The 16,195-nt window shown below is 38.2% G+C and overlaps 1 protein-coding gene across 1 annotated transcript in view; it reads left to right on the top strand.

Moving 5' to 3' along the window:
• LOC126417907 (xaa-Pro aminopeptidase 1-like) overlaps positions 1-16,195 on the top strand; it is a 370,561-nt gene that overhangs the window by 319,915 nt on the left and 34,451 nt on the right. The window contains exon 4 of the mRNA XM_050085153.1: positions 7,071-7,170. Within this exon, the coding sequence (XP_049941110.1) occupies positions 7,071-7,170 (100 nt within the window). The remainder of the gene's footprint in view (positions 1-7,070; positions 7,171-16,195) is intronic.

The following is a 16,195-nucleotide window of genomic DNA, read 5'->3' as shown; positions in this document are numbered from 1 at the left end:
ATTTTAACTCTAAAAGATTTTTGTGCTGCAACACGTGTTAAATATAGTCATCAGCTGTTCAGGAAAGCTGATCCAGTTGCTGTAGAGACCTTTGTAAACCTTATAAAAGAACAAGAGGGGCAAGATGTTTATAGCGCTGATACAGTAGACAATAAATATAATGCTTTTCTCAAGACTTTTCTCATGCTCTTTGAAAGTTGCTTGCCGTTAGAAGGTTTAAAACAGGGTACTAGCACAAACAGGCAGCCTGGGTGGCTGACTAGAGGGATAAGAATATCTTGTAGAAAAAAGTGGCAATTATATCAAAACGTTAGAAACAGTCAAAATCTAAATGCAGCAGCCCATTACAAACAGTATTGTAAGGTGCTTAAAAATGTTATTAGGAAGGCAAAAAGTATGTGGTATGCAGATAGAATAGCTAAGTCTCAGGATAAAATTAAAACCATATTGTCAGTCGTAAAGGAAGTTGCTGGTCTGCAGAGACAGGTCGAGGATATAGAATCAGTGGGTAGTGGGAATGTCCGTGTTACTGATAAGTCGCATATATGTACAGTATTTAATAATCACTTTCTGAATATAGCAGGTGAACTAAATAGAAACCTAGTCCCAACAGGGAATCATATAGCGTTCTTAGAAAAAAGTGCTCCGAGACTGTTACCTGAAATGCTCCTCCATGATACTGACAAGAGGGAGATTGAGTTAATAATTAAATCACTAAAGACCAAGAACTCTCATGGATATGACGGGGTATCTAGCAGAATACTTAAGTATTGTTCTATGTATGTTAGCCCAGTTCTCAGCCATATCTGTAACTTTTCCTTAAGGAGTGGTCGGTTTCCTGACCGATTAAAGTACTCGGTAGTGAAGCCACTTTATAAAAAGGGAGACATTGATAATGTTGACAATTTTAGACCTATTTCTATGCCATCGGTGTTTGCTAAAGTTATCGAGAAGGTTGCATATACAAGGTTACTGGAGCATTTAAATTCACATAATTTGCTGTCAAATGTTCAGTTTGGTTTTAGAAATGGTTTAACAACAGAAAATGCTATATTCTCTTTTCTCTGTGAGTTTTTGGATGGATTAAATAAAAGGTTGCGAACGCTAGGTGTTTTCTTTGATTTAACGAAGGCTTTTGACTGTGTTGACCACAAAATATTACTGCAGAAGCTGTACCATTATGGAGTAAGGGGAGTAGGTTACAATTGGTTCACCTCTTACTTTAAGAACAGAAAGCAGAGGGTAATTCTCCGCAATATTCAGAGTGGTAGTGATGTTCAGTCCCAATGGGGCACTGTTAAGTGGGGCGTGCCCCAAGGGTCGGTGCTGGGGCCACTGCTGTTTCTTATTTATATAAATGATATGCCTTCTAGTATTACAGGTGATTCAAAAATATTTCTGTTTGCTGATGACACCAGCTTGATAGTGAAGGATCTTGTGTGTAGTATTGAAACAGTAACAAATAATGTAGTTCATGAAATAAGTTCATGGCTTGTGGAAAATAATTTGACGCTAAATCACAGTAAGACTGAGTTTTTACAGTTTCTAACTCACAATTCAACAAGAACCAATATTTTGATCAGACAGAATAGGCATATTATAAGCGAGACGGAACAGTTCAAGTTCCTAGGCGTTCGGATACATAGTAAGCTGTTGTGGAAAGCCCATGTCCAGGATCTTGTTCAGAAGCTAAATGCTGCTTTATTTACCATTAGAACAGTATCTGAAATAAGTGACACTTCAACACAAAAAGTAGTCTACTTCACATATTTTCATACGCTTATGTCGTATGGTATTATTTTTTGGGGTAATTCTTCTGATTCAAAAAGGGTATTTTTGGCTCAAAAACGGGCTGTTCGAGCTATATGTGGTGTAAGTTCGAGAACCTCTTGTCGACCCCTATTCAAAAATCTGGGAATTCTGACATTGCCCTCACAGTATATATTTTCTTTAATGTCGTTTGTTGTTAGCAATATTAGCCTATTACCACGAGTTAGCAGCTTTCACTCAGTTAATACTAGGCAGAAATCAAATCTGCATGTAGAATGCACTTCCTTGACTCTTGTGCAGAAAGGAGTCCAGTATTCTGCTGCATACATTTTCAATAAGCTGCCACAAGAGCTCAAAAATCTTAGCAGTAGCCCAAACTCTTTTAAGTCTAAACTGAAGAGTTTCCTTACGGCTCACTCCTTCTATTCTGTCGAGGAGCTCCTGGAAGAGCTAAAAAATTAAGCAAATTCCAGTGTTACATTGTTGATTTTCTTCATTTAAACTTACGACTTGTCACCTGAATATGTTTTTTTATATTTCATTTTATCTGTTTCTAATATCGTGTTATAATTTCATGTATTGACTCGTTCCATGACCATGGAGACTTCTCCTTAATTTGGCCCCACGGAACAATAAATAAATAAAATAAATAAATAAAAGTCTACCACCAGATGGCTCCAAATTGTAACATGTAACATGACAGTGTGTAACGTAACTATGGTGAAGCATGAGAAACAGTGTGACGTAATCGAGTTTTGAACTCAAAGAATTCATCCACACATGGAGCACTCTCTTCTTCAGCATGACAGTGCCAGACCACTCATGAACACTGCCACAAGTGCAACAATCCAGTGCCTTGGGTTCACTGCCATTGATCATCCTCCATACAGTCCCAACTTGGCATCATCTAATTTTCATCTGTTTCCAAAACTTAAAGGACAGCTTTGAGGATTTCACTTTGATAGTGATGAAGCAATAGAAGCAGAGGTGGTGCTGTGGCTCCATCAACGAAGTCAAACAATGTACTGTGATGGTATCAACTAATTAGTCTTCTTTTTTGGTAAACATTTTTGGAATACAGTGATCAATAGATTATTATATTTTGACTAAAGTTCAGTCTTGATCACACCATTTATGTTTCAATGACGTAGGTAACCGGTTTCGGTTATTTTTACATAACCATCATCAGACCCATGGCTCCCTTAGGATGGTTGGCGGAGCTCTCCTCAGCTGCTACAAAGTCAACCGGTTACCTATGTCATTGAAACATAAATGGTGTGATCAAGACTGAACTTTAGTCAAAATATAATTGGCCTCCTGCTGGGAGCAATGCGTTTGTCACTAGGGGAGTATGCTGAGAAACTGTTATGGTAACATGAAGAATGAAGATGTAGAATGTTAAGAAATTTTGTTTTACTTAAAAAGCTTTAAGAGTTTTCACATTAAAAATTGGGAGGCTTACTTTTCAGCAAATCCTCGTACATTAGTTTACATATATTATAGTATCTTAGGAGAAAACCAGCTACTTTTAAGAAAGGCACTTTAGTGATGTCAGAAGAAACTGTGAGCAGTCTATATCTATGCTCCATAAGCCACCGTACAGTGTGTGGCAGAGGGTACTCTGTGTGCCGGTATCACTTCCCCCCTTACCCGTTCCAGATACAAAAGGTTTGCAAGACGAAAAATTGCTAGTAAGCCTTTGTGCAAATTCAAATCCCTCTAATTTTATCTTCAAGGTATTTATGCAAGATATAAGTATGAGGAAGCAATGTACTGCCTGACTCTTCTGGATCATAAGGTTTCAGAAGTTTAACAATACACCACACTGTGCTGTAAAGCACACCTCTTGCAGCATCTGCCACTGGGATTGGCTGAGCATCTCAGTGCCGCTTTCACACTTGCTAAATGAAACTGTCTACATACTGGAAAAGTTAAAACAATCTTCAAATAAAATTAATATTTATCAGAATTAACAACTTCAAACCCAAATTATTTGAGAAATTACAGGAGTTGCTAATAAAGTAGTATTTTAGTTTGTTTCTGAATAGCTAGAGATTCACAGTTTCCTACCTAACCTTCATTATAATATGCAAATTCTTGGGCATCTGAGCAGATAATGTACCAAGGTGGCATCAGCACAAGGCTAAATTAACAAAAATGCTCCATTTAGCTTGCTTTGTACTTAGAAATCTCTCTCAACCTGCAGATAGCATACTTTTCTACAATTTCACTCAGCTCCATTCTATTGCCTAATCTTTTGAGGACTAGGCAGTTAAGAATAAAAGACTATTTCTTCTATAGAAATAAGAATATTTAGTAAAATTGATAAGCAAACATCTCACAGAAGCATCTTCATGGAGCTATGAATTCTTACACTTATGTGCCATTTCACTAATTCCGTAACGGTATTTGTTGTTTGCATTTACTCTCTAATAGTATTCATCATTAATAACAAGACCTAACACGGGATAAACAGTGCAGCCTACAACTATAATACTAAAAACAAAAATAAATGCCATATAAACTTTGCATTGCTCTCTAGATATTAATGTAAAATTTATATGGAAACTATTTTTACTTGTTATATTATAGCTGTGCAAAGTAAGTCAAATGAAGCTGTTTGGTTAATTATCAGGATGCCCAAGGATTTCACACATGAATTTTCATTTTCTGTTTACTCAGTGACCTCTGTTTCTGATACCAGTAAGTTTCATACCAAACAACTTTCACTTACACAAGCGTTGGTTATCTATCTTAAAGAAAAATGGACAATCCTTTGTGATAAATGTATCAAAGTTATTGGTTTATAGCTGATTACCAAAAATGGACCATTATTAATTACAAGAACCTGCAGACATGCATTTAAGTAGGCTGCATCATGATGTGTCAAGTGAAATTTGTGACTGGATTGAAGATTTTTTTGGTGGAGAAGACACAGCGTGTTATCTCGAGTGGAGAATCGTCAGATGTAGAAGTAACTTTGGATGTGCCCCAGGGAAATGAGTTGAAGCCCTTGCTGTTCATGTTCTGTACTAATGACCCTGTGGATGATATTAACAGTAACCTCAGACATTTTGCAGATGATACAGTTATCTATAATGAAGTACTGTCTGGCGGAGGCTGCATAAATATTCAGTCAAAACTTGATAAGCTTTCAGAGTGGTGCAAAGATCGGCAACTTGCTTTAAATGTTCCACAATGTAAAATTGTGCACTTCACAAAACAAAAAAATTAGTATCCTATAACTATAATGTCAATGAGTCACTGTTGGAATTGACCAACTCATACAAATACCTGGGTGTAACACTGTGTAGGGATCGTAAATGGATTGATCACATAGGCTCATTCATGGGTAAAGTGGGTGGCAGACTTTGGACTATTGGTAGAGTAGAGTACTGGGGAAGTGCAATCAGTCTACAAAGAAGATTGCTAACAAATCACTCATGCAACCGATTCTAGAATATTGCTCAAGTGTGTGGGAACCATACCAAACAGGACTAACAGGGGTTGTGTATGTATACAGGGCAGGGCAGCATGAGTGGTCACAAGTTTGTTTGACCCATGTGAGAGTGTCACTGAGACATTGGAAGAATTGAACAGGCAGACTCTTGAAGATAGACATAAATTATTCTGAGAAAGTCTACTAACAAAGTTTGAAGAATTGGCTTTAAATGGTGACCCTAGGAATATACTACAACCCCCTACTTATTGCTGACATCAGGATCATGAGCATAAGATTAGAATATTGCAGGATGCATAGAGACACTCAAACAATCATTCTTCTTGCAAACCATACATGAATGAAACAGGAAGAAACTCTAATAACTGGAACAATGGGACATATCCTCTGTCATGTGTACCATAGTGGTTTGCAGAGTATAGATATAAATGTAGATGTAGATGTCAAGCCCCAAAATCTGGGGGAATGTAGGTACAGAGACAAGTTTCACAAAAAGTGCCATCCTAACTATAAGAAAATTATCACTGTAGATAGAAACTTAATGAGAAACAGAGTTGTTCAAGTCACAAGGTTATCAGCAAAGGATTGTTCCCACAGTAGAATTTAAAGAAATTGCACTGGGTCCTGTAGAACAAGATTCATCAATGAGAACTCATCACTTGTCCATGAAATCATTAGTGTGTGAAGCCTCAGCAGATACAGAGGGTGAACTGATTGGTATGGTCCCATCTAGAGTCTGCATGGTGCAGGTTTCAGCCCACCCAGCAGCCTGGCTGTTTTACAGTCATAATTTTCCCCCATGCGTGTGACTTACATCAAGGCTGCATACCTATTTCCCATGCTCATTCACACTTAGCCATTCACTATTTCAATGATTCACACTTCACATGCATGCCATTCACTCATCCACTCAGACAACAAAACAAATAAAAAGAATATTGGCCATTACAGATAACAATAGCGGTCTGAAATTGAAGTTATTACAAAATATTTTGATGTTTTGACCAAAATGTTGTTCATTCCAATATTTAAAGGTCAGGCATTTAATTTAAATTCTTCCCTGACTTCAACACAAAACATAGTAACATAGCACCCCAGGTTGTTATTTCTCAAAGAAAGCCATAAATTGTGTATTTTAGGTAATTTTTTATACATAAAAAATTAGTATAGGAGCAATCTTAAATTTATACTGTTGTTGACAATCATCATTACAAAAGTTTATACAAAGTTTCACAGTAATTGGGTTATTAGCACTATCTTTAATAATTCATATCAATCCACGTAATATTCAGTTGTTGTCCTGGGCATGTCCACAGCTTGAAAAGCTAGCTGGGTCATGTGTGAACGTGTTATTCCTAGTGTGTGAAAGCATTTTCTGGGGTCAAGACTCTGGAAGGTTTTGAATGGCCTATACAAAAAAGGAATGGTTAAAATCTAGGGTTTCAATTAGTATATGATGTGTTTCATTATAAATGTGCAGCTTTTGTAGGTTGCAATGACCAGAATCTTTGAAGACCATAAAGACAACAATTAGAGTTACATTAGCTGTAGTTCTTAGTGAACATTTTCCATTAGGTATGTTTCATATTCAAAGTATTTCATCGAAAATCTGTGTCTGTCCATATATATCTTGGAATATTTAAGATATGACTTACTCATCACTTGCCATAAAGGTGGTTTTCTGTTTTGTTTTTGGCAATACTTAGATTAATTGTTGACTGCTCTTCCTGGGTTCAGAATAAAAAGAACAATCTAATTTAAACACTAATTTCTAAGTACTTACCCAACTTCTTTCTAAGAAACTGATGTCTAATGATAGCTTTGTTCTAATGCTTTACAGGGATGGCTGTCAGACGTCCTCCATGTGCCTGCTGCTCGTGTGGGTGCTGACCCACACTTACTGCCTCACACCGATTGGCATGCATTATCGGTTGACCTTGGTAATACTGCCAAAGTAGGCAACATCAGTGAATGAACAATGTTCTTTACTTTATAACTTGGTTTTCTCTGCATGTATTGCCCCAAGCACTTTTCAGTTTGTCTGATGCATCTAAAAAAAAGTGCTTCCATCTGTTTATCTCTTAATCTTCTATATTTTAGAGTCCACATAAATATGCACATGTAAAAAACAGAGTAATTCTATGATACATTGTATTGACCTTCAGAAAGCATAAATACCACTGATAGACAAATTAAAGGAGAATGTGCCGTACCTTCAGTTTTTACAGACAATTAGTGGATGGGGTTATTGAGATGTGAGACAACAAGTGCTTTAAATTTGTCATTTATTATCATCAAAACAGTGGCAGATCAGAAACTGGCCATGTAGTCTGTTTACGAAAAAACATTTGAAGAAACAGTTCTGTGAAAAAATGGAAATTTCATGTGAAGGTTTCCTTTGGATGATTTTTTTTAAGATTTTTGTAAAGGACTAACTCAAGAACAATATCCTGAATTGTCATCTTTTAGTAAGCAACCACATTCAGACCTTTTGCCGTGGTTGTTCTTCCACCTATACTGAATTTCATCAAGTTGACCCAAATCAGTTGTTGGTCTGAAAAACATTGGTCTGAAAAACATTGGTGCTGTGCAAAACATGATTCAAGCTGAATGGCAGGTGGCTCATTGAAAAAGAGAGAATCCTTGGACATACAGAATATTGCATACATTCAGTTCTGTGTGAACAGTTAGCTGTGGAAAAGGTCTGTTCCTGATGGATTTTGCACAACTTGACTCAAGCTCGGAAACAGGCTCCTGTTAATTAGTGTAAGTAAACGTTCAGAAAATTTGATTGAGGAAATGGAAATTCTGTATACAACATCATAGGAGGGAGTAAAACTTGGATATATTCATATCAGCCATAAACTAATCAGCAGTCAACTGTCTGTACGTCCAAGATGAATCAAAACCAACAAAACTGGTCAGTTTGTGAAGCATTTCCAATAAAATGATCGCTTGTTCCTTTGGTTACACTGGGCATGTTGCAACCAATGCTTTAGAGGATCAAAGAATAGTGATGCTGAAAAGGATACCACAGTTTGCTTGCTACAATTCACTGATGCAATCAGGAAAATAAATTAAAAACTTTGTAACATTCTTCATTGTGACAGTGTTGGCTACACACAACACATTGGGAAGTTGACTGTTTGACAGAGAAAAGTCCAAGTAATGTCATGCATCTGATTTATCACCTAACTACTTTTTTTGTTCTTGCCACCTCTGAAAGGTTTTGAATTAGTTCAAATTCATGCAAAAGTAAATAAATATTGTTGGAAACAGTGGGACTATTTGTACCAATTTTTCCCTTTCATTGTTTTTGTAAAAACTTAAGAAGAGGTACTTGTAGCTTTCAAATCTGCTAGTTCCTTAACCAAGGATGAAAGAAGGGTAGGTTTAGGAAGGTTGGAAAGGAGAACAGTTTATAAAGACCCAAAGTCAAGTTGATTCTCATATGTATGTTATTCTGAGTAATATATAGGCTTAATTAAATGATCATTAACAACAAAATGCAACTACTTCCACTTGTTCATGTGCTATGAATGAATGAATGATGTTCCTGTCATTAACTCCAGATATTTTTCTCATTTCCAGACCTGACACCCATTTGTAACTGTTCCTGACACACTTGTGTTCACTTTGTTCATTTTATGCAGGGTGTACATAAAGTCTGGGGAAACCTTCACTTATTTATTGCACAAGAACCTAACATTGTACAGATATCATACATATGTCACAATGAAGAGAAACCATGAAAGTTTTTTTCATATTTTTCACTTATACCGCCACAGAGTAGTTTGGTAATTTGCCGATAGTCACCACCAGTCGCAAACATGGCGAGTTCAGGTGCAGAGTGAGCTTTCTGTGTGTTGGAGTTCGACAAAAACAAGTGTGTTACGGCTGTTCAACGGATGTTTAGGACCAAGTACAGTAAGAAGCCACCAACAAGGAAGGCCATTTACCACTGGCACAATGAATTCGTTACAACGGGTTGCTTGTGCCCAGCAAAGAGAAGAGAATGTCCCAGTGTGAGTGAAGTGAATGTGGAGCACCGAGGGCATTGTCACTGGATATTCCTACTTGGACATGTTGCAGCAATGGCTGATGCCTCAAATGCAATCGGACTCTCCAGTCACCTTTCAGCAGAATGGGGCTCCATTCCATTTTCATTGTGAAGTTCGTAGGTACCTGAAAACGGAGCTGCCACATCGATGGATTGGCCCTGTTACAGAAGGAGACAGCTGTTTCATGAAATGGCCTCCCTAATCATCATATCTCACTCCGTGTGACTTTTTTCTGTGGGGCACATTAAAGATCTGGTGTATGTATGCCTCTACCACATGATGTAGCAGAGCTCTGGGAGAGGATACGGGAAGCATCTGCCACAGTCAAAAATGCCATGCTGGGACAGGTATGGCAAGAATTTGATTACCGTATTGACATCTGCCGGATCACTCATGGTTCGCATATTGAACGTTTGTAAAAAAAAAAACTTTCAGAGTCTCTCTTCAAAATGCAATACATATGACATCTGTACCATGTTTGGTTCTTGTGCAATAAATAATTGAAAGTATTTCTGGACTTTATGTACATCCCATATTTCAACTCCTCATCAGCTGACTTCTATCTACACTATACAAAGTAATTAAAGGATCAATTTTATGAACCCCCCATCATTTTCCCTCACTCCATTGCAGAAGTGTGAAATTTGGCTCGAATTTCCTATAACCTTCCTCTACAATGGTACAAAAGTATGGTATGCCCTAAGACATCTCCCTCAGGTTTGGTGACACTTCAAATAGCGAGGTGTCAACACATGCAAAATAAAAACAACTACAGCTCAGAAGTTTGTTTGATGTGTAAGCCCAGTTAATGATCTCAGATTGGAACCAACTCAGCCCAATGCCACTGTGGATGTGTCACATGATAGGGAAGTTGTAGCACGCCACCTTACCCACATCTCATCCCTTCTCTTGACACCTCTATGATTAACGTCAGAACTGTGACAACCTTTGACACTGCTGGGATCCCACACATAATTCAAGCATTCTCTAAAGACACTGTGGGGCCGCAAACTCACTGAATGCAATCTGATCTCTTTGGAGCATAGCGTGACCACAACTTTTGCTCTGGTATACAGAGTGAAACCACTGGGGATTGTTCAAAACCATTCAGCAAAATTCGGCCATGATTTGAAGCAGCAAAGGGTGTTAAAGCTTTATAAGCCCTTGTGTTTTGCACCTTTCTGTGGTGTGATCACAGGAGAGGGGGAAGGAGGGTGAAGGTGCGACAACATCATGTGTGTAAATAAAATGGCAGACAGACCCTCTAAAGACACCCCAGTTCAGCAAGACCCTTGGTGTCACTTGCTCACCTTTGCTGAGCAATTTAAAAATGCACCTGTACAAAGACAATCTTTGATCTATTCTAGGCACCTACAAGCAGAGGCATCCCTTGACATTCTTCAGCTGAGTGGCACTATGCTGCTGCTCTAGCGCCTGCTTGCAGGCGTGCAGAATCTGAATAGTGTTGAACTGGTTGCATGGCTGTGGGCTTCTAGGAATTGGTCAAGGATTGTCTCTGTACACCTTCCCATGACCATGCCAGTGGATGGTGTCAAACGTGGGGCCTGAAAAACCATAAACATCTTTCAGATCCCGTTCAGATTTCCTTGAATGATTTTGAATGGTCCCTAGTGGTTCAACCCTATATATCAGAGCAAAAATTGTGATCACCCGACACTCCAAAGGTGTCAGATGAAGTTCAATGGGGTTGTAGCCTCACAATCTCATTTGAGAAGGACTGAATCATCCAGAGGGTGTTCGCAGTGGCAAAAGTTGTCAAGAACAACGTTCTGTGGCACATCACACTGTAAACTGTCATTTTCGACAATGAAAAGTGTATAAATGAACCTGAGGGCTTTTCATGTTGATTCTGGGTGGTGGTACATCTGAAATTCTTTCCTCAGCCACCCACAAGAAAAGTGCATGATTTCAATGCTAGGTGTCAAGAGAAGGGGTGAGATGTGGGTAAGGGTTGTGTGACAATCTTCGCATCATATGACACAGCCACAGTGATGTTGGGCAGAATTGTTGTGAAGTTGGTGCAAATATGACATCATTAACCCATATTATACCTCACATGAATTTTTACAGGGGAGACTTGTAGGTGCCTTTGAGCAAAATTTCGAACTTCTTCATTGCAGTGGGGGAAAATGATGGGGTTTCAAAAAAGTGAGCCTTTCATTTTTTTCTGCAGTAGAGTCAGGCATACAACTCCCCGCCCCCTCAAAAATTCGTCTGATGTCCGTACGTGATCACTAATACTTTACATTCCTAATTTCCATTTCATCATCTACAATGAGCTTCACCGAATTGTTAACAGCTGTTTGTCTTCTACCATTCCCAGCAACCTATTGAGTTCATATTAGAGTTGTTGTTGTTGTTGTTGTTGTTGTTGTAGTTATTGTGGTAGTGGTTGTCTTTAGTCTAAAGACTGGCTTGATGCAGCTCTGCATGCTACTTTATCCTGTGCAAGCCTCTTTACTTCCAAATAACTACTGCAACCTACATCTCTTTGAAATAGCTTACTGTATTCATCTCTGTCTTCCTCTGCAGTTTTTATCACCCACTCTTCCCTCCAACCCTAACCTTATGATTCCTAGGGTCCCAGAACATGCCCTATCAACTGATCCCTACTCTTAGTCGAGCTGTACCATAAATTACTCTTTTCGCCAATTCTACTCAGTACCTTCTCATTATTTATGTGATCTACCCATCTAATCTTCATTATTCTTTTATTGCACCACCTTTCAAAACCTTCTATTCTCTTCTTGTCTGAACTGTTGATCATCCATGTTTCACTTCCATACAAGGCTACACTCTAGACAAATACCTTCAGAAAAGACTTCCTAACACTTAAATTTATATTTGATGCTAACAAATTTCTCTTCTTCGGAAACACTTTCATTGCCACTGCCAAAACAGCACAACTCATCTAATATTTTTAGTGTCTCATTTTCTAATCCAGTTCTCTCAGCATCACCTGATTTAGGTCGACTATGTTCCATTACCTTTCTTTTGGTTTTGTTGATTTTCATTACGTATCTTCTTCTCAAGACACTGTACATTCCATTCAACTGCTATTCCAAGTCCATTGCTGTTTCTGCTGTTATCAGTAAAGCTCAAAACTTTTTATTTCTTCTCCTTGAACTTTAATTTCTTCTCCAAATTTTTCTTTGGTCTCCTTTACTGCTTGCTCAATGTACACATTGAATAGCATTGGGGATAGGCTACAGCCCCTATTGTACACCTTTTGTGCTGCTCGACTCACAATTACTGTACAGTTTCTGCACAAGTTATAAATAATCTTTCACTTCCTGTGTTTTACTCCTGATACTTTGAGAATTTCAGAGTGTATTCCAGTCAACATCGTCAAAAGCTTTTTCTAAGCCTACAAATACTATAAACATAGGTTTGTCTTTCCTTAACCTATCTTCTAAGAGAAGTCATAGGGTCATTATTGCCTCACACATCCCTACATTTCTCCAGAATCCAAACTGATCTCCCTGAGGTTGGCTTCTACCAGTTTCTCCATTCTTCTGTAAATAATTCATGTTGGTATTTTACAACCATGACTTATTAAACTAATGGTTCAGTAATATTCATACCTATCAACACCTGTTTCTATGGAATTCAAATTGTTACATTCTTCTTTAAGTCTGAGGGTATTTTGCCTGTCTCATATATCTTGCACACCAGTTGGAATAGTGAGGTCATGGCTGGCCATCCGGTGGATATCAGTAGTTCTGTGGGGAATTTTGTCTATTCCATGGAGTCTTTCAGTACTCTATCAAATGTTTCTTGCAGTATCATATTTCCCACCTCATCTTCATCTACTTCCTCTTCCCTTCCAAGTTCATTTCTGTCATATAGCCTTTATATACAAGGGGCGTTCAATAAGTGCTCCAACACATTTTTTCTCTGACAGAAGGTTGGTTTTATTCAGGATTTCAGTACACTCTATCATCCCCCACTCTTAGGGCTACAAAGCCTTATTTTTCACCGTAATCTCTGTTCAATGTAATGGACTTACGTCACCTTACTGGGAGGGTTTGTATTCCCACTTGGTACCACTCTACTGGTTGACGTTGGAGCCAATGTCTTGCTGCATCAGTAGCCTCCCCATCACCCATGTACTGCTTCCCATGGAGTGCATCCTTCATTGGGCCAAACAGATGGAAGTCAGAAGGCGCGAGATCTGGAGGATAGGGAGACCGGACAAGTTTGTGTAACCTTGTTGCGATGACGACAGATGCCTCACCCAATGACTCACCATGGTTTTGTCACTGCCAGGTTTCTGAAGACATTCTATAAGCACCTATGAATAGCTGTGAGGCTCTGGCTTTCCATCAAAGGAAACTCAGTGACAGCTCTCTGCTTGTAATACACCTCTGTTACAAACACCATTTTGAAGGCTATGTGTAGCGCCACCACCAGAACTTCATGAAACTGTAGGGGCTGGAGAAGAAATATTCCATGATGTCCTGCAACAAATTCCACATTTTTTCAAATTTGACCAGAAAAAAAAGTGTTGCGTTACTTACTGAACTCACGTCATACATTCGTTCCACCTTTCAGCTTTTCCTTCACTGCTTAGTACCGGTTTTCCATCTCAGCTCTTGATATTCATACAGTTACTTCTGTTGTCTCCAAAGGCCTCTTTAATTTTCCTGTAGATGATATCTATCTTTCCCCTAGTTAAAATCAAACAATGGAAAATCCAGGATGGAATATCACAATATTATGAAAAGAATAGTTGCTAATCACTTTGTAGCAATGATGTTGAGTTGCAAATAGATGCAACAAAAAGACTGTCAGAAAGTAGGCTTTCAGCCAACAAGGCCTTCATCAGAAATACACAGACACACACACATTCGTACAACTGCAACTCACACACACGTAACAGCAGTCTCTAGTTGCTGAGGTCAGTTATGAAGACCTAGTTATGTATGCTTGTATACCCCTGCATTTGTCCTCTAACAATTCCTGTTTGTCATCTTGTACTTTCTGTCACTATCATTTTTTAGATATGTATATTCCCTTATGCCTGCTTCATTTGCAGTATTTTTATATTTTCTCCTTTCATCAATTAAACTCAGGATCTCCTGTGATATCTAAGAATTTCTGCTAGGCCTTATCTTTTTATCTATTTGATCCTCTGCTGCCTTCACTATTTCATGTCTCAAAGCTACCAATTTGTCTTCTACTGTATTCGTTTCACCCATTTCAGTCAATTGTTGCTTAATGGTCCATCTGTAACTCTCAAAAACCTCTGGTTCTTTCAACTTATCCTGTTACCATCTCCTTAATTTCCTACCTTTTTGAAGTGTTTTTTTTTAGTAAAAGATCTACAGTTCATAACCAATAAATTGTAGTCGGAGTCCACATCTACCCCTGGAAATTCCTTTCAGTTTAACTTCGGGTATTAGAATTATACCTGATTTTATAAGTCAAATGTGGTCACCATCTTTTTCTGGAGTTCTACAAAGTGTTCTTCTTCAGAGACTTAATAATGTACTAAAAATTGTATTAAATGCTTTCTCTTACTTTGAACGATTAGTACATGAGCCCACATGAATTGTAACTGGTTGCGAAAACACAATTGATGTCTTAGATACAAATAAACCTAATCTAATAGAGAGTGTCATGACGGATACAGGGATTAGTGAACACGAGGTCATTGTAGCGAGGCTCAAAACCATATCAACCAAAACCACTAAAAATAAATGCAAAATATATCTATTTAAAACAGCACACAAAAATTCGCTTGATGCCTTCCTAAGAGAGAGTCCCCATTCCTTCCAAGTTAATTATGTAAATGTAGACCAGATATGGCTTGAATTCAAAGATACAGTATCGACAGCAGTAGATAGATTCATACCACATAAGTTAATAAGAGACGGGACTGATCCACCATGGTACACAAAACACGTCAGAACACTGTTACAGAACAACAATAAAAAAGAATGCCAAATTCAGAAGAATGCAAAATCCCCAAGACTGGCTAAGTTTCACGGAAGCTCAAAATTTAGTGCAGATCTCAATGCGAAATGCTTTTAATAGTTTCCACAATGAAACATTGTCTCAAAATATGGTAGGAAACTCAAAAAGATTCTGGTCGTATGTAAAGTACACCAGTGGCAAAAAACAGTCAATACTCTCACCGCGCGATAGCGATGGAAATGTTATTGATGATGGTGCCACTAAAGCGGAGTTACTAAATACACTTCTCCGTAATTCCTTCACGAAAGATGATGTAAATATCCCAGAATTCAAAACCAGAACAGCTGTTAGCATGAGGGACATAAAAGTAGATATCTTAGGTGTTGTGAAACAACTCAAATGACTTAAGAAAGGCAATTCTTTCAGTCCAGATGGGTTACGGATCAGATTCCTTTCAGAGTATGCAGACACAATAGCGCCTTTCTTAGCAATCATATACAACCGCTCACTTGATGAAAGGTCTGTTCCTAAAGACTGGAAAGTAGCACAGGTCATACCAATATTCAAGAAGGGAAATAGGAGTAACCCATTGAATTACAGACCCATATCACTGACCTCAATTTGCAGTAGGATTTTAGAGCATATACTGTACTCAAACATTATGAATCACCTTGAAGAAAATGACTTATTGATACATAACTAACAAGCATTCAGAAAATATTGTTCTTGTGCAACACAGATAGTTCTTTATTCCCATGAAGTAATGAGTGCTGTCGACAAGGGATCTCAGATCGATTCCATATTCATAGATTTCCAGAAGGCTTTTGATACCGTTCCTCTCAAGCGACTATTAATCAAATTGCATGCATATGGAGTATCGTCTCAGTTGTGTGACTGGATTCATGATTTCCTCTCAGAGAGGTCACAGTTCGTAATGATAGATGGTAAATTATTGAGTAGAACA

This window comes from Schistocerca serialis, chromosome 1, assembly GCF_023864345.2.
Source record: "Schistocerca serialis cubense isolate TAMUIC-IGC-003099 chromosome 1, iqSchSeri2.2, whole genome shotgun sequence".
Taxonomy (NCBI): domain Eukaryota; kingdom Metazoa; phylum Arthropoda; class Insecta; order Orthoptera; family Acrididae; genus Schistocerca; species Schistocerca serialis.
The sequence above is the reverse complement of the archived record's forward strand: the minus strand, read 5'-3'. Positions and strand labels throughout refer to the sequence as shown.